Below are 19,453 nucleotides of genomic sequence, written 5' to 3' on the forward strand. Positions count from 1 at the left end.
CCAAAAAGATGGTGATGCAAAGAAGAGTATGCAAGATGCTTTGGTGAAGTATATGCAAAAAGTTGGACATCTTTGCATGAGTGTAATATAAAATTATATGGGACAAATGAGAGGTTGAAGGCCATTGAAAGTAAAACACAAATTCAACCAATTCCAACAACTCATACTAAGAAAGCTAACTATGTCACTAACACCAACCGCAATCAGAATGACCCTTATTCTTCAACCTACAATCCAAGTTGGAAGAATCACCCTAATTTCTCTTGGGGAGGACAACAACAAAGGCAAAACTCTAATTTCTACAAGCCACCACTTTGTTATCTAGTAAAGGTAGATAAGTTTATTTTTCCTGCCGACTTTGTTGTTTTAGATTTGGAGGAAGTTGAAGAAGTACCAATTATATTAGGTAGACCATTATTGGCCACCGGAAAAACTTTGATCAATGTTCAACAGGGAAAATTAACTTTGAGATTAGGTGACGAATAGACTGAATTTAAAGTGTTTAATTCTTTAAAAAAAAATCCATCTTCATTTGCTTCTTGTAGCTTCATTAAGGCTAATGATATTAATAATAAGGTTACATATGACTATTTTGAGAATTTCAGAATGCAAGACTGTTTGGAAAAATATCTTATTTTGCATGACTCTAAGATAATGGTGGGTGAAGATGAAATTAGAATTTTACCATCTCATGAAACTCGTTCACCACAAACAAGTGCTCGTAGAAGGCAAATTGTATCTACTTTTTCTTTTATTCTAGTTTGAATTTATTATTTTTGTTGATGATTTTTGTTTTAGGAAATAAAAGCTCCAACTACAAGCTATTTCAAGGAAGTCACTTTTACCTTCTCTCATTTATTTATTCATTGAGAATACAATAATATTCTGCCTTGAGGACTATGCTTATTGCTAGTGTGGGAGAGAAATTATACTTTGATGTTTGACCTCTTGTAGTGTTTGTGATAACATATTTGCTGACTTATTTTACTTAAGTTATGTGTTTGAAGTTTATCCTATAAGTCATTATTGCGTTTGATTTTTGAACATAGTCTAATGATAAGCATGTTGTTAGGGCTAAATGGAAACTTTGAAATTATGTGTGCTAGATAAAGAGGTTCCTTAGTTTTGACACAAGAATTTTCTGTTGTGAATAAGTTGAGGTGTATTGAAATGGACCAAAATTGAAACAGTTAAGCCTAATTTGAAGTAAAATAAATCCTTAACATTAGACAATTGAGGAGTATGAACTTCATTAACTAAGGGACAAGAAAAAGAAGTAATTGACAACTTAGTCTGAAGAATTAAAAAAATATATATTTCATCTCATTTATTAGCTTGGGGGTTTCTCACACTAGCATTCAAGTGAAAAGGTGAGATAAAATATTGTTTCACTGAGTAGCTTGAGGATTATTTGCACTAATAGTCAAGCCAAAGGTAGAATGGTATCAAATTAAAAAAAGAAGAAGAAGTGTTGTTTTACCGAGTAGCTTGGGGATTACTTGCACTAATATTCAAGCCAAATGTGGAATGATATTAAAGTAAAAAAGAAAAGAAGAAAAAAAAATGTCATGAATAAAAGATTGAGATATCTAGTTAAAGAAAAGAAAAAATGTCTCTAGTACTTGAGAAAAACAAACATCTATGTTCTATGATAAGGATGAAACTTTATGAATAAGAATGATTAAATGAATTGATTGAATAAAGTCTAAGGCATTAAATGCTAAAAATCAACGAGGTTAACCATACACTTTGAATTGTAATTCATTTTACTTAGTTGGCATATTATAGAAGTTGTTTGATTTAGTCTAAACAATTAAGAATGATTCTCTCTCAAATTAAAAAATTCAATGATGATGTTCTTTATTCTTTAAATTTTGTCTTAGAATGAGACTTTGCTTGAGGACAATCAAAGCTTGAGTGAGGGGGAGTTGATAAATCTATTTTTATATGATGTAATTACCCTTTATTTTATCTTATTGTATAGTTTTGATGTCAACTTCTTCTTATTTATTCATTAGGTTGTTGCCTAAGAATGAGAAGGTTGTTGCAAAAAATTGTTATCATAAAGAGCATGAGAAACATAAAGAAAAAAAAGAGCCACACACTAGAAACTGAATAGTGTGGCAGAATAAATTAGAGAAAGAGAAAATAACAACAAATATTTTGGAGATCATATTCTTTTGAAGGTTTTATTTCTTGTTCATTTAATTGATGAATACTTTTATTATTTACTTTATTTTCTATATGTCAATTAGTAATTAAACTCTAATATTTTGGTGAATCTTGTTATTAATATACCTTTTTATTATGTATTAGTTTTAAATTGTAATTTTATTTTAGATTTGGTTGTTTATCTCAATTAAATTATTCTATTGGTTTATTTTACATGTTTGGAATGACCAACATTTGCATGCTTTACTCAACCACTTTACTCATGACCAACTACAATTAATTGGTAGCCAACTACAATTAATTGGTAAATCTACAAAATAATTGAGATTATGATTCTTGATAAAAGATAGATACTAATTCACTCATTCAATCTGCTCTTTTTGTTTTCTCTTAATTATATTTTTTTTGTATCACCAAATAATTAATTTAGGGTAAATAATGTTACATGAAATGACGAAACTTTGTCAATAGTTTTAAAGAGAGATTGATAATTGAGAAAATGAATAAGAATTTATATGAAACTATGATTTGATGTATTGATATTACAAGTAAAACCATAATCCTAATTTACTTTTTATTAATTCAAAATTGTGTTGTTATATACCGTCATTATAAGTTTGATGTTATTTTTTACGTTTTTGTTATCTCAAATCAACAATAATGTTCACTAGTCTAAATAATATAAATTTTTGATTAATTTAGTAGCTGTTAAATTAATATATGTGGATACGATAATTTAAATTTATTACAACTTAACAAATCTGTACACTTGCGAAATTTTGCGCAACATATTCAGATCACAATAGTTTTTTTCTTCTTAATTGGTTATTTAAAATTATAATTGTAATAAACAAATAATAATTTAAATTTAAAGTAATATCTTACATAATATTGAGTAATAAAAAATATTGATATTTAATTTAATCAAAATCAAAGAGTTCATCAATTTATAAAATTAAAAGTGTTATTTTAAAAAATATAAATGTGAAAATCACTATATTTAAAAAGTTGAGAAGTCGAAAGATCGATATAACTAAATAAATTTAAATATAATATTTACAAAACAAAGTGTTACACTCTATATTACCGAAAGCTCTTTCCTTTGGAAACATGTATGGGATAAAAGCTTGCCACTTGTGATACATTTTTATTCGTACCTTGATCGAGCAAGATACTTACAGAGTAGTCATTTTACGATCATTTATAAGAATCATTTTGAAACGGATTTAAATTTTGTTGTTAAAATTACTTAGTGAAATTCTAACAATTGAACAATATCATCAACGAGACCCACGTAACTCGTGTTGTGGTGTTGTGAATGAGTTCAAAAGTGGAGATAAACAAAGTTTGCTTTTAAACTATTTTCATGTTGTTTCTAATAATACTTGGTCGGTTTAATGCTTCTCGTAGGATATTAGCTTCACAAGAACTATGTCTATTCCATTGAAGTTTTTCTTTTTTACACAGTCTATTCCGTTGAAGATAGTATATATGTTTTAATTTATTTTGATCAGTGACAAAACTTTCAATCATTATCATTTATATTAAGCAGTGCAATATTGTGCTGCTAATAATGCATTGTGCTGCTAATAATGCACTGCTAATTATTTATATAACACTTAGGTTATTTAAGGTTAGTTCAATCTTTATTTGGATCTTTAAATTTTTTATTTTTTTTATTTTGTCATTTAAGTTATATTTTTTTTTCATCATTAACATTTAAGTTATATTAAATTATGTATAAAATCCATTAAATTTGAATATTTTTTTGAATTACTATTAAGATCTATTTCAAATAGCGCAATGAGTTGACTATCAAAACTATTTTACAAATTAATGATATTGATAATGTGAATAAATTTTGATTACCAAGTTTTATAGAATATATAAGTGTCTAAATGATTCTAGAAAAATCAAAATATATAGACTGATTATAAGGTTTGACGATTATTTTCTAAAGGATTAGTGTGAGGGATTTATTGTTGCAATATTTAATAAAATTTATAATGATGAGATGTTTTTAAATTGCAATGATCATTGTTTAAGGCGAGACAAAACAACTAACAAAGTAAACATAATGTAAGTTAAAGAACTAAATGGAGAAAGTAAAAACTTAAAAAACCTAAGTAGAAACTAATCTAGCCTTAAAGGACCTTCGTGTTATAAAAAAATATATAAATGACTAAACTATTACTTTTGCCTATTATTATTAAGTAAAAAATAGAAATTATAAAAATATATTAATTTATATATCAAAAAAATTGAAGACACGTATCTTGGAGTTCAAGTAGAGGAGTGTCATCAACACTCTCTAAAACACAAATTTCAACTTACTCTTATTGATTGAAATTCATATAGATCTCCCTAAAATTGTGTGAGTTTCATTTAATTTTAGTAGGACTCATGTGAATTTCAACCAATAAAAGAGAGTGTGCTGGAAAATGTGTGTTTATAGCATTACTCATTCAAGTATAAATGGTTAGCCTCACATCAACTAGGAATAGAAGAAATGTTGGATATATAAGAAATATGACATATATACCTAATTCGTTAATGTTTTAGGGTGAAGATGTAGTGTCAATGACTCTTTAAAATCTTGAACATTTATTTCCAAACGTTTAGTCTATTGCAGTTCTCGGTGGTATCTTTTTTCATTTTAAAACTTTAAAAAATATTACAAAAATACCATAAAAGTATATTTTTATGTGTATGCAACCAAACAATCATTTAATAATTTATCTCCAATATAAAACATTTGTTTTTTCAAAAATAAAATTATTCAGTAATTTTTAGTTGGATTATCACTTATTTTTTTAAAGAATACAAAAAATTTATTTAATACATATTTTAACAAAATAAATAATAAAGTGGGGTCGTCTGCCCTCAATAAACTATGCATGAACTCATCCCTGCACGGACCTTTACAAATACACACGTATTTTATTGGTTTTATTTATTTTTTTACTATTAAAAAAAATATTATCATATTTTTTTCAACTCAAAATGTTTTTTTTTATAGATTTTTACACCGGTTCACTTACCAAATTCAAAATTTTAAAAATATAATTTCAGCAGAAAAAAATTATCTAAATACGAGATATATAACTTTTTATTTAAAAGTATAAATATTCTTTAAATGGATTATTTATATTTAACAAAAATATTTTATTAGACAAATATTCTTTTTATGAATTATTTGACAAATTGTTGTATACACACTTTTTCACTCAAAAGATTTTTGGTGCTCCATCTGATAATACTTATATTAGAAAATTCAAATAAAAAAAAATTGGTTTCACTACGCCAGAAATGACATTTAACAGCGCCCATTTTACAGCGCTTTCTAAACACAAGCGCTGTTGTAATTATATTTTAAAAATAACGGAACCTATTACAGCGCTTTTTATGTAAAGCGCTGTAAAACAAGCGCTGTAGTAGGTCATATAACGTTTGCGCATCACGTTATAAGGATTTTACAGCGCTTGTCAAAAAAGCGTTGTAAACGGAAGCGCTTTCGCGAATCAGTTACAACGCTTTTTTCACAAGCGCTGTAAAACACATGCGCTTTCATTGAATTTAACTACCTATTACAGCGCTTTTTTCACAAGCGCTGTAAAACACATGCGCTTTCATTGAATTGAACTACTTATTACAGCGCTTTTTTCACAAGCGCTGTAAAACACATGCGCTTTCATTGAATTTAACTACCTATTATAGCGCTTTTTTCACAAGCGCTGTAAAACACATGCGCTTTCATTGAATTTAACTACCTATTACAGCGCTTTTTTCACAAGCGCTGTAAAACACATGCGCTTTCATTGAATTTAACTACCTATTACAGCGCGTTTTTCACAAGCGCTGTAAAATACATCTTTCAAATAATTATATACGTTGCGAACCCTAATATCCTCTACGTACTGTGCGGCCATCTACGTTGTCTAAGGTATTTTTTACACATGATCTGTTCTGTTTTGAAATTTTTAGTTGATATTGGTTTCTTTTTGAAACTTGTTGATATGTTTTGAAAGCTTATTATTTTTGTTACTGCATTTATATAGGTGGTATAATATGGATAGGAAATGGATTTCAGCCAATCGATTGTCAAAAGAGTATGAAATTGGAGTGAAGGAGTTTGTTGAGTTTGCAGTGAAGAATGCAAAAGATCCAAATAGAGTAGTTTGTCCTTGTTTAAAATGTTGTTTTGGAAAACGTGTTAGAGAAGATGAATTAGAAGGACATCTAGTATGTAATGGAATTGATCAAAGCTACACATGTTGGATAAGACATGGTGAGAAAAAAAAAGGAAACATTAATTTTGAGAATAGTTCTACATATGCTTCAACTGATTTCGATACAGATACATATGAGCCGGACCGAGTTGATGAGATTGCAAAAGCAGTTGAAGAAGATCTTCGAGATTGTCCTAAAATGTTTGAAAGTTTGTTGAGTGATGCAGAGAAAGAATTATATAATGGTTGTACTAAATTCACAAGACTGTCAGCGATATTAAAGTTGTACAACTTAAAAGCGAGTAATGGATGGTCTGATAAAAGCTTTACAGAATTATTAACACTCATAAAAGATATGTTGCCAGATGATAATGAACTTCCCAGTCGAACCTACGAGGCTAAACGGATTTTGTGTTCTATTGGAATGAGTTACGAAAGGATTCATGCGTGTCCTAACGATTGCATTTTATTTCGAAACGAATATGAACTACTTAAGGCGTGTCCGAAATGCAATGTCTCTCGATATAAGAAGAAAGAATCTACTCCAGCAAAAGTCGTGTGGTATTTTCCTATAATACCAAGATTTAGGCGCATGTATCGCAGTGAAGAAGATTCAAAACACTTGACATGGCATGCAGATGAAAGAATTAGAGATGGAATGTTTCGACACCCTGCAGATTCCCCACAATGGGCAAAAATTGATCACGAGTATCCTGAATTCGGGATAGAGTCAAGAAATCTAAGACTTGCACTTTCTACTGATGGAATGAATCCACATGGTCTTCAAAGCATCTCACATAGCACGTGGCCTGTGATTTTGGTAATATATAACCTACCTCCATGGTTATGTATGAAGCGTAAGTTTATGATGTTGTCTCTGTTAATTTCTGGACCCAAACAACCGGGGAATGATATCGACGTATACTTGACTCCTCTAATCGAAAATTTAAAAAGTATGTGGGAGACAGGTGTGGAAGTTTATGATGGGTATAAGAAAGAATGTTTCAATTTGAGGGCTATGTTGTTCGGCACAATTAATGATTTTCCAGCATATGGTAATTTATCAGGATATAGCATTAAAGGTCAGTGTGCATGTCCTATATGTGAAGAGAGTACAAATTGGATGCGGTTGAAACATTGTAAGAAGAATGTGTTTCTTGGACATCGTAGATTTTTACCTTATAGTCATCAGTATCGTGGGTGGAGAAATGCATTCAATGGAAAATCAGAGGAAGGTAAAGCTCCTTTAGCACCGACTGGATATCAAATACTTGAAAAAGTACAAGGTTTGACCAATAAATTTGGCAAACCTTTTGCGGGAGAGCTGGTGAAAACTGGGTGGAAGAAAAAGTCAATTTTCTTTGAATTGCCATATTGGAAGTCATTGTATGTAAGACATTTCCTCGATGTGATGCATATTGAGAAAAATGTATTTGAAAGTGTTATTGGTACGTTACTCAATGTTCCAGGAAAGTCTAAAGATGGCGTCAATGCAAGATTGGACTTGGTCGATATGGGAATAAGAAATGAACTGGCTCCAGTAAAGAAAGGAAATCGCACATATCTACCTCCAGCCGCTCATACTCTATCTAGAAAGGAAAAAATTGTTTTATGTAAATTTCTACACGAAGTTAAAGTTCCAGAAGGATACTCTTCGAACATTAAAAATTTGGTTTGTATGAAAGACCTCAAGTTAAAAGGTTTGAAGACCCATGATTGTCATATTATAATGGAGCATTTGCTACCAATAGGTATACGTTCCATTTTACCTGAAAAAGTTCGACTAGCCTTAACTAGATTATGTTTCTTCTTCAGGGAAATTTGTAGTAAAGTGATCGACCCTCAGAAATTACCGACATTGCAGAGGGAAATTGTTGTTACTTTGTGTGAGCTTGAAATGTATTTCCCACCATCGTTTTTTGATATAATGGTTCACCTTACTGTTCATCTGGTTAAGGAGACACAACTTTGTGGGCCAGCTTATATGAGATGGATGTATCCGATAGAACGATATATGAAAATATTAAAAGGGTACGTAAAAAGTAGAAGTCGACCAGAAGGTTGTATTGCTGAACGATACATTGTTGAAGAGGCTGCTGAATTTTGTACTGAATATCTGTCCAATGTTGAATCCATAGGGCTTCCCATGTCTCGTCATTCGGGAAGACTATCAGGAGAAGGGATAACTGGAAGGAGACTACTGACTATATCAAGGACAGAATGGGAGCAGGCACAATTGTATGTTCTGCACAATGATGATGAGGTTCAACCGTATGTTACAATACACATTGATCAGTTATCTCGTTTGAACATGAATAGGAATCAAAATTGGATAACTCGAGAGCACAATCGAAGTTTTGTAACATGGTTAAAAAATCACATAATGTCAAAATTTGATATAGACCCCGGATCAATTTCAAATAGATTGAGGTGGCTAGCAAATGGTCCGAGCTTACATGTCTTTTCTTACACTGGTTATGTTATTAACGGCTACACATTTTATACCAAAGAACAAGATGATCAGACCACTATGCAAAATAGTGGAGTCACTCTCGTAGCTGAAGCGATGCATGTCTCAAGTGCAAAAGACAAAAACCCAATATATGCAAATCTATCATATTTTGGGGTTATCGAGCGCATATGGGAGTTAGACTACACAATGTTTCGTGTTCCCATATTTGGTTGCAAGTGGGTCGATAATAATAATGGCGTTCGGATTGATGAGTCAGGATTCTTGCTTGTCGATTTTAATAGGGTGGGATACAAAGACGAGCCTTTTATTTTAGCGTCGCAAGCTCAACAAGTGTTTTATGTCACTGATCCTTCTAATGATAAATGGTCTGTTGTCCTATCGACCAATAAAATAAGTGATGATAACAATAATGATGAAGATGTTGGTAATGATCTTTTATTTGCAACATCACAACAACCACATGAAATTGATTCAACTGATGATGGTTTATATCTTAGAGATGATCATGATGAGGGAATTTGGATTAATCCATCGTTTCGTATTGTAAATGGACAAACAAATGTGAATGTCACCAGGAAAAGAAGAAGGGCATCTTAATGTATATATATGTTTAATTGTTTTATATAAGCTATGCATGTAATCTGAACTGTGTTATTGTAAATATGCATGTAATCTGAATTGAGTGTTTTATACTAAGTTCTGATTAATTTATTTTCTGATTAATTTATTTTCTGCTTATATTTAGCTTGATTTGAGTGTTTTATACCAAGTTCATGTAACAATGAGTGTTTTATATTTAGCTTGATTTACATGAACTGAACTGAATATAAATTAGTAATTTACATGAACTGAACTGAACTGAATAGAGAGATTCTCTTTTGCTCAGTGCATATATATATATAGATTCTTCAGAATACTCATTTCTAATAATTCATCATCTCCTAAAGTATTGTGATAAAGACAATGATAACAATATTTTTAATCCAATAAACAATGATAAAAATGTTTTTAATGTCATCCCAACCCAAATAAACCAAACACAAAAATAAAATAAAGAGACATTTTACAGCGCTTATCTTAAAAAGCGCTGTAAAAGATCCTTTTAAAAATAAAATAATGAGTGTTTTATACCTTTTACAGCGCTTTTCACACAAAGCGCTGTAAACGACTCTTTTGAAAGTGAGTAAAAAAGACATTTTACAGCGCTTATTTGACAAAGCGCTGTAAAAAAGCTTTAAAAATAATATTCATCAGACACCTAATTTCTTCAAACACCTTGTACGCATCATGGGAATCCAAAAAACATCAGACACAAACCCATTTCTTCAAACACCTTGTACGCATCATGGGAATCCAAAAAACATCAGACACAAACCCATTTCTTCAAACACCTTGTACGCATCATGGGAATCCCCAAAAACACCAGACACAAACCCATTTTTCGCAACATGGCAATGATCCTGAATACCAATTAAGTTTCGATTTAAGAAGGAAAGAGAATGTAAAGAGATAAAAAGGGTGTTGAGGTGGAGATTGAATTGTGAAAGAGTAAGCTTTGATGTTTGTGAAGAAGATGCATAAAAGGAGAAGAGTTTGGTGAAGAGGAAGGGATTTTTGTGGTGACCAGTTACTACTATGTGGGTTTTGCATGCATGTTGAGCTTGTTTAAAAAATAACATAACATAACAAAACACAAAAACAATAAGGCCTTTTACAGCGCTTATTTGGAAAAAGCGCTGTAAAAGAGCCTTTTAAAATTAACATAAAGAGACATTTTAGAGCGCTTATGTGGAAAAGCGCTGTAAAAGGCTTTAAAAAACATTCATATAACATAATAACACACGGAGGTCTTTTACAGCGCTTATTTGGGAAAAGCGCTGTAAAAGAGCCTCTTAAAATTAACATAAAGAGACATTTTAGAGCGCTTATGTGTAAAAGCGCTGTAAAAGGCATTCAAATAACATAATAACACACGGAGGTCTTTTACAGCGCTTATTTGAAAAAAGCGCTGTAAAAGAGCCTTTTAAAAATTTAACTAAAGAAGCCTTTTAGAGCGCTTATGTGTGAAAGCGCTGTAAAAGGCATTCATATAACATAATAACACACGGAGGTCTTTTACAGCGCTTATTTGAAAAAAGCGCTGTAAAAGAGCCTTTTAAAAATTTAACTAAAGAAGCCTTTTAGAGCGCTTATGTGTGAAAGCGCTGTAAAAGGCATTCATATAACATAATAACACACGGAGGTCTTTTACAGCGCTTATTTGAAAAAAGCGCTGTAAAAGGCATTCAAATAACATAATAACACACGGAGGTCTTTTACAGCGCTTATTTGAAAAAAGCGCTGTAAAAGGCATTCAAATAACATAATAACACACGGAGGTCTTTTACAGCGCTTATTTGAAAAAAGCGCTGTAAAAGAGCCTTTTAAAAATTTAACTAAAGAAGCCTTTTAGAGCGCTTTACAAAATAAGCGCTGTAAAAGGCTTATAAAAAGCGCTGTAAAAGTGTTACGTATATATAACAGTTACCTCTTCAGTTTCCTCTTCATTACGTAACCTTCATCTCAACCTTCATTTCTTCTCTTCTTTTGCAAACCCTATCATCCCGTCCTTTACGAACCTTATTTCCACGATCATCTCCTTCATTTCGAACCTTATTTCCATCCAAGATCATCTCTCCCATTTCACACAATATATTTTCATTGAAATACGTAACCCTCATTACGTATTTCTTCAAACCGTATTTCTGTGAACCATATTTCTGTGAACTTTCTGCAAACCCTCTTTTCTTTGCATTTCGTCTTTCTTCGAACCATCATTATTCAGGTATTGATGTTATTAAATTTTTGTAATCATTAGAATGCATGTTGAGCTTTTTTAAGATATACTGATACATGTTGAGTTTGTTTATAATAATGCATGATCCATGTTGAGCTTGTTGATGTTATACTAAAGTGCATGTTGAACTTGTTGTAGTTAAATGGATACAAACAAAGATTTAGAAGTTCAAAATGAAGAAGTTGGCACCTCTAAGACTTACGAAAAAGAAGTCAAACGTGGTGCAACTATCATGCAAAGGGTGATTAAAGCACGGAGCAGTGGCATTAAATTTGAGGTATACTATATATACTCTGTTTGCTGTGTGTTTTTTTATCTTTTTTTAGGGTTTAGGGCATGTACTTACTATATGAGTTTATTAGGTTGGCTGGAACGAGAGTGGTCAGCCAGTTGACCCCAACAGCTCCATGTTTGTAAGCTACATTGGGGCTGTTGTTCGTCAAAATGTCCCAATAACAATAGACAACTGGAGAGATAAGGCGTTGAAGGATGCCAAAGATATCATCTGGAATGACATTCAAGTAAATATTTTGATCTACTCTTTTGTCATTTATAATTTTTTTTCTGTAAAATACATTACTTATAATTGTTTTCATTGCAGACCACTTTTGTTCTTGATGAGGAACGAAAGTCATATGTTTTGAGAGTTGCTGGGAAAATCCATCGTGGATTTAGATCCCATCTCTCAAATTTCTATCTAAAAGATAGAGAAGGAAACACAAATGCTGAACCTCCAAAGATATATCAACATTATATATCAAAGGATGAATGGAGTGCATTTGTTTCCAAACGTTCTGACCCGGCGTTTGTCGTAAGTGATTAATTTATTAGCATTTGTGTTTTATTATTCATATTCGTAGCGTATTTTAAATTTTTACACAATTGCTATTTTTTTTTTATATAGAATATTAGTAAGGCAAATCGCGAACGGGCAAGCAACCCAAAACACCCATACAAGAAATCACGTATGGGATATGCACGCCTTGAACAAAAAATTGTAAGTAATTAAACATCACTTGTAATTTGTATTATAAACTATAGTGTGTAACTAATTTGTATTATTTTGTTTATGATTTTAACGAATAGAGAAAAGACACCCAAGCCGATCAACCCTTGGGTCGTCATATCTTATGGAAGGAAGCGCGTGTTAACAAAGAAGGAGTGGTTGATAATGAAAATGTCAAGAAAGTTGTAGAACTTTGTGTAAGTATATTATCACTTTAATATTTTTTAATATTGTATTTTAAAAATGCTATTGAACTTATCTTTTTAATGTTACATGTATTTTAGGAAACTATTGAACAAAGTTCTGAAACTCAAGAGGGCAACAAGGATACGTGCAGGGACATTCTTGGGAAAGTGTTTAATGTCCCTGAGTATTCCGGTCGAGTGAGGGGGAAAGGATTTGGCGTAACTCCCAAAAGCTTTTTTCCTCAAGAGAAGCGCCAAAAACCTTCCAACGAGGAAGTATTAGAGAAGCTCAGAATCTTATCGGAGCAAGTGGCACTCTTGGTGAATACGAATAAAGACAAGCAACTTCCGGTTCAGCTCCAACCTGAAATACAAATGGAGAGTGAAACCGGGAGTTGCAACGTCGGTTTGAAGAGTATTCCCGAGGTAATTAATTACTTACTACTTACTTGCTTATGTAATTACTTATGTATTAAACAAACTTATATATTAACTGTACTTATGTTTTAACTATTGATGTAGGGTGTCACTACATGTGTCCTATACTTGTCCTCGCCGACTCAACGGAAGGTGGGAAAAGGAATATTGCACAATACTTCGGGAGAAGTATTGCACAATATTCCGATCCCCGCGGGCCATGTCAAAGTATCGCCTACGGTTGCTTTCGAACCAACTGCACCGTTGCCCATACCGGACAACGATGGAGATATGAAGTTCTTAAGCGACGCTATTGGCAGTTACGTGGCATGGCCCACACACCTTGTTGCCCTCGAAAAAAAGATTCCCAAGGACAAATCAGTTACATCTCCCGAAAAGGTTTGTCACATTTATTGCCTAAGGTTTTTTATTTTTTCAGATTCAATAAACTAACATTTTACCTCATTTTTGTAGGTCCAAATAAATAAACCACCCCTACAGCCAAAAAAAGGCAGCAGACCTCAAAAATTGGAGGTTAATAGGGCTGCCAAACTACAAAGGCTGGAGGGTAATAAAGCTGCAAAACTTGCAGCAACAAAAAATCTGGATCGGGGAAAATCGGTCGCTGCTGCTGCTGCTCCTAATAAAAGTCAGCCACGCCTTGGTAAATACGGGGCGTGTCTTGACATCCAAATAAAAAGGAACATGGGCAGCAGCAACGATTCGCCCATTGTACAAATGAATCAAGACATCTTTGGAGATGAGTATATTGAATACCTCGAAAAGGAGCAAATGTACGATCTTCTCGAACATAAGGAGCTGAGTGTTACTGTAATCAGCTTGTACATAAGGTAAAAAATACTTTTAATTGCATTTATTTGTAATTAATTAAATGTATTGGTAATTAATCTAGTTTAAAATTTTCATTGAAGGTTTTTGTACGAGAAGGTCGTGTGCACGAGGAAACTGTCAAATAAATACTCATTCTTGTCTCCGCATAAGATGTCGATGTTCAAACTCGATCCAGACAATGTAAAACACTACATTGTAGATATGTTTTTAAGAAATAAAGAAAGTGATAAATTGTTCTTGGCACCATATAATTCAGGGTACGTAATTTTATCTTTTTTAATTGATGAGAATTTAATTTATTAGTTGTCTATAAACAAAATTGCTTAACCAATTTTTTGTTGTTGTAGGGCACATTGGGTGCTATTTGCAATCAATGCGGTCTCTGAAGTGATATACTATTTGGATCCCGTGCACGGCGATTACACCTTTTTTTAAAAAGCGTTGTCTTTTATCTTTGTGCCCAAAATTATTTTTGATCCAAAATCACTTCACAATCAGTGCACACAACAACAAAACATATTCAAATACCATAAGCAGTTCACACAATCAGTAGAACATAAATCAGAACTCTGTAACTTTTTTAACATATATGTAACTCTGTAATTTACAACCTAAGTAACTACATTCAGATACATATATACAACCTAATTTACAACCTAATTACCTACATTCAGATACGTATATATATATAACCTAATTTACAACCTAAACTACATTCAGATCCATATGCATGTTCATATATTGTGTCCTATGATCATTTACATATAATAACTAACAGAATATACATTATATGCACTAGCTACCATATAATATTCAGATCCCTTGCCCAGCAGCAAGCTATTTCCCAGAAAATCAAATAATTTTCATGTCAAGCACGTACTGACACCATTCTTCCTTTAATTCCATCAGATCTTCCTCAGAATATGATGGACTGGAATTGGCAAAGTACTGCAATATAAAAATTGAACATATTATATTAAGTTAGTATCAAATATATAGATAATTTATATATGAAAATCATATAATGCAAATACCGTACCGTTTCTGGGATAATAGTTTTATTCTTCTCAACAATCTCCTTCATGAATCTCAATATGTAGTACCCACAGTCGATGTTATTTGTTTGACGAGGGCACTTTATTGAGATCCATGTAATGTTATTAGACTTCTGCTTCGACACTTTAGCACCTCTTTGAGCTCGATAAACTTTTAAGGCACTATCGAATGAATAAATGTGATTATTAGAGCATGAATATTTATATATATATATATATATATAAATATTCATGCTCTAATAATCACATTTATTCATTCGATAGTGCCTTAAAAGTTTATCGAGCTCAAAGAGGTGCTAAAGTGTCGAAGCAGAAGTCTAATAACATTACATGGATCTCAATAAAGTGCCCTCGTCAAACAAATAACATCGACTGTGGGTACTACATATTGAGATTCATGAAGGAGATTGTTGAGAAGAATAAAACTATTATCCCAGAAACGGTACGGTATTTGCATTATATGATTTTCATATATAAATTATCTATATATTTGATACTAACTTAATATAATATGTTCAATTTTTATATTGCAGTACTTTGCCAATTCCAGTCCATCATATTCTGAGGAAGATCTGATGGAATTAAAGGAAGAATGGTGTCAGTACGTGCTTGACATGAAAATTATTTGATTTTCTGGGAAATAGCTTGTGCTGGGCAAGGGATCTGAATATTATATGGTAGCTAGTGCATATAATGTATATTCTGTTAGTTATTATATGTAAATGATCATAGGACACAATATATGCATATAATGGATCTGTTAGTTATTATATAATGGATCTGAATGTAGGTAATTAGGTTGTAAATTAGGTTGTATATATGTATCTGAATGTAGTTACTTAGGTTGTAAATTACAGAGTTACATATATGTTAAAAAAGTTACAGAGTTCTGATTTATGTTCTATTGATTGTGTGAACTGATTGTCTATAATATGTTCTGTTCTACTGATTGTCTGTAATATGTTCTGTTCTACTGATTGTGAAGTGATTTTGGATCAAAAATAATTTTGGATACAAAGATAAAAGACATTTTACAGCGCTTTTTCGAGAAAGCGCTGTAAAATGCAGACCCATAATATGAAATTATGGGTGGGCATTTTACAGCGCTTTTTCGAGAAAGCGCTGTAAAATGTTGTTCTAAAGCGCTTTAATGGTGCACCTTCTATAGCGCTTTGTGAGAAAGCGCTGTAATATGTACAAGAAAAGCGCTGTAAAATGCAGACCCATAATATGAAATTATGGGTGGGCATTTTACAGCGCTTTTTCGAGAAAGCGCTGTAATATGCACACCCATAACTCATATGACGGGGTGCATATTACAGCGCTTTTTGTGAAGAAGCGCTGTAAAATGTGCATAACAAGCGCGCGTTGTATTTACATGTTTTATAGCGCTTTTATAAAAGCGATGTTGTATCATTTACAGCGCTCGTTTCCACAGCGCTTATTTTTTTGAAAAAGCGCTGTAAATAGCTTAAAAAAAGCGCTGTAAAAGCCGTTTTTTCGCGTAGTGTTTCATTAAATATAAAAATGTTACAACTTTTAAAGTAGATTTATTATTTAAATAATATTTTTACCATTATTTGAAATATTTATTTTTTAAATATTAATGAAAGTATTTAATGTTTTAATATTTTTTAGGATATTTTCAAAAACTTTCAAAAAGTTATAACAATTAAAAATTGTTCATTAAATGTGTTGTTATTTCCCAAGACCAAATAACATAACTTTACACAAGTTTCAATAAAACAATATTTTATATATAAATTTCTATGTTTTTACTTCAATTTAACTTATTGAAAAATATATATTTTAAAATTAATTAATTAATTATTTGGTATTGATAAAAATAAAATTAATTATAGACTTACCAGATTCTTTTTCTTTCTTTTTCGGTATAAATATTTAACAATTTTATTGATAATACTTTTTTATGTCTTAGCTCAATATTTTTATAAAATATAAAATCTTTTTAAAAATGAAATAAAATAAACTAAAGAAAAAAAAATTGTGAAAATGTATATTTTAAATAAACATCTATATTCCTTAAATTGATCATTTAGCGGTTATAAAAATTTGGATTATAGACTGAGATTTTTAATATTTTATTTTTTGGATTCTACATTCTCTGTATCTAAATCAAAAATAAAATAAAATTTGGGATAGTAGTTGGTGTAATACCGAGATGCGACCTTTTAGACATATATTTTTTTTTCTTCATTTTTTATATTTATTGATAAAATAAAAAAATTAAAATTAATAAAAAATACAAAATATTAAAGAGATTGAATAGAATTCTTGAGACAATATTTTAATAACTCTTTTCTATTTTACAATTTATTCATTCGTTAATTATTAATTATTTTTTGTTATTTTTTGTGACGTCGCAAATAAATTAGCTACTATTTCTTATGTCTATTTTACTGCCAACTCCCTCCTCATTTAAACCCAATTTAAACATTACATCACGTTCAAAGGGCAAAGGTCAACATTTTTCAAATTGCTGACTTATTTTAATTTTTCACAAATTATAGTGAGAAGTAAAAAAATATTCTCAAACAAATGTCCTAAAAAAGTAAAAATAAAAATAGCCCACAATAATTCTTCAAGTCACCTGGCAGCATCAAAAGTGAAGTACTATACATCATCTAAAGTGAATTTATCCTCAAATTGTTTTTTTTTTTCTTTTCATCTTAATTGAATTTTATATTTTTTTGTTTCACTATTCTAGTTCTTAGGGGAATATGTCCTAGTAATATCCAAAATTCAGTTTAAAAATAAGTAAAATCTAATTTAAAATTAGTACAATTAAAATTAAAATTTAAATTATTCTAAACAATTCATTTTTAACTGAAGTTTATGTATTACTTTAGCTGAATCACTTCGTTTTAAGTTTGGAACTTAGCCTTTATAAATGGAACCGAAGTTCACGATGCTACTATTGCAAATTAAAATGTTCATCCCATAGCCAAGCGGTTGCCACTATACCCATCTCATAAGCTCACTAGTATTAATTCTTTAAAACTTCTTCTTCCTATTTTCTCTCTATGGTTTCAATGTTTATCTTTTTTTAACTCATTCTCTTGATCAATTTCTCAGGATTATTACTTATATTGAAACAATGGAAGATGGATCAGTGTCATTGATCAATTACGTTCCTACATTTGTACGTAGATGTAACGTTTTGTTAATACATGATAGTACATTGTCACTCCATTGTCTTTCAAAGATGCTTGAGCAATATTCATTCAAAGGTTATTTTTTATTTTATATATTTTGTGACTTTCATTCTTAACCTTGTTATCTATTTTATCGCCGTCTATTGTGGATTTATACGAATAAATAATATATTTTTAAGAAATAAGAATAATCTTTTCATATAACCGTTTTCATAAAAAATAAAGATACAAAAAGATCTGATAACCTAGTGATCAATCGAAAGATTGATCATCTACAAAAAGAAAATTGAAAAATTTAGAAGTAACTTTTAAAAAAGATGAAAAACTAGACGTGTGAAATTTTAGACCATGTTTATTAGATTATATATCTCAAACTATTATATTTAATTGGATTGTATTATTGATCAAACAAACCTTTAACGTTTTTTATTTTTACTTTGGTAGGTAAATATAAATCATTAATTAGTTAGAAGAAGAGAGAAATTTTGAAATCAAAGATCGAGGATTTCACTTTTATTACTCCTACCATGTTCCATCTCAAAGTGCTGGACTATAATTCTTCAAAGATCCATTAATTTGACTTCCAATTTTGCATAATGGATTCAATATGTCTTCGTAGCTTATACTTATAGTATTAATTTTTTAATATACTCAGTTTGAACTTAACATCATGGCATCTCTCTAAATTCTTGGGGGTATAATTGTATTTTCCTTTCCTTTTCCATTAATTGATTTAGGGCACAACAATAAATCAACAAATTACACTGATCTTTTCCAAATTCCTTATGACTTTGTATTGTATATATATCTTGATGAATTAATTTTTCACATTTCAATGAAGAATCATTATAGTTAGTATACATGCAAGATTACTTTATCTTTATAAAACAGTTAAAATTGTTTTGGTTATTTTTCAGTTACTGTTACACATGACATATCAGCAGCAGCATCCATGATTTGCAATGATGAATACAATTTTAAACTTATCATGGCAAAAGCTAACATTCCTGGAATGGATACTCATCTGGAAGTAGTACTCTTTAATAAGGGCA

At 30.8% G+C, this 19,453-nt stretch overlaps 2 protein-coding genes and 1 long non-coding RNA gene across 3 annotated transcripts in view; all 3 read left to right on the forward strand.

Annotated features, from left to right (window-relative positions):
* Positions 1-654: 654 nt before the first annotated feature.
* On the forward strand, positions 655-13,766 carry LOC140919970 (uncharacterized). The gene is made up of 4 exons (XM_073367261.1): positions 655-735; positions 13,001-13,327; positions 13,424-13,717; positions 13,758-13,766. The coding sequence occupies exons 1-4, from the start codon at positions 655-657 to the stop codon at positions 13,764-13,766; spliced, it is 711 nt and encodes a 236-aa protein (XP_073223362.1).
* A 1,763-nt stretch (positions 13,767-15,529) lies between these two features.
* Positions 15,530-16,127, forward strand: LOC140919934 (uncharacterized). Its single transcript, XR_012162620.1, has 2 exons — positions 15,530-15,667; positions 15,759-16,127. It is a non-coding gene; the product is annotated as an uncharacterized lncRNA (long non-coding RNA).
* Positions 16,128-18,343: 2,216 nt separating this feature from the next.
* LOC140919971 (putative two-component response regulator-like APRR6) overlaps positions 18,344-19,453 on the forward strand; it is a 1,872-nt gene continuing 762 nt past the window's right edge. The window contains exons 1-2 of the mRNA XM_073367262.1: positions 18,344-18,476; positions 19,319-19,450. Coding sequence (XP_073223363.1) covers positions 18,344-18,476; positions 19,319-19,450 — 265 coding nt within the window. The remainder of the gene's footprint in view (positions 18,477-19,318; positions 19,451-19,453) is intronic.

The sequence above is a fragment of the Cicer arietinum genome, chromosome 4 (assembly GCF_000331145.2).
Source record: "Cicer arietinum cultivar CDC Frontier isolate Library 1 chromosome 4, Cicar.CDCFrontier_v2.0, whole genome shotgun sequence".
NCBI classification, from domain to species: Eukaryota; Viridiplantae; Streptophyta; class Magnoliopsida; order Fabales; family Fabaceae; genus Cicer; species Cicer arietinum.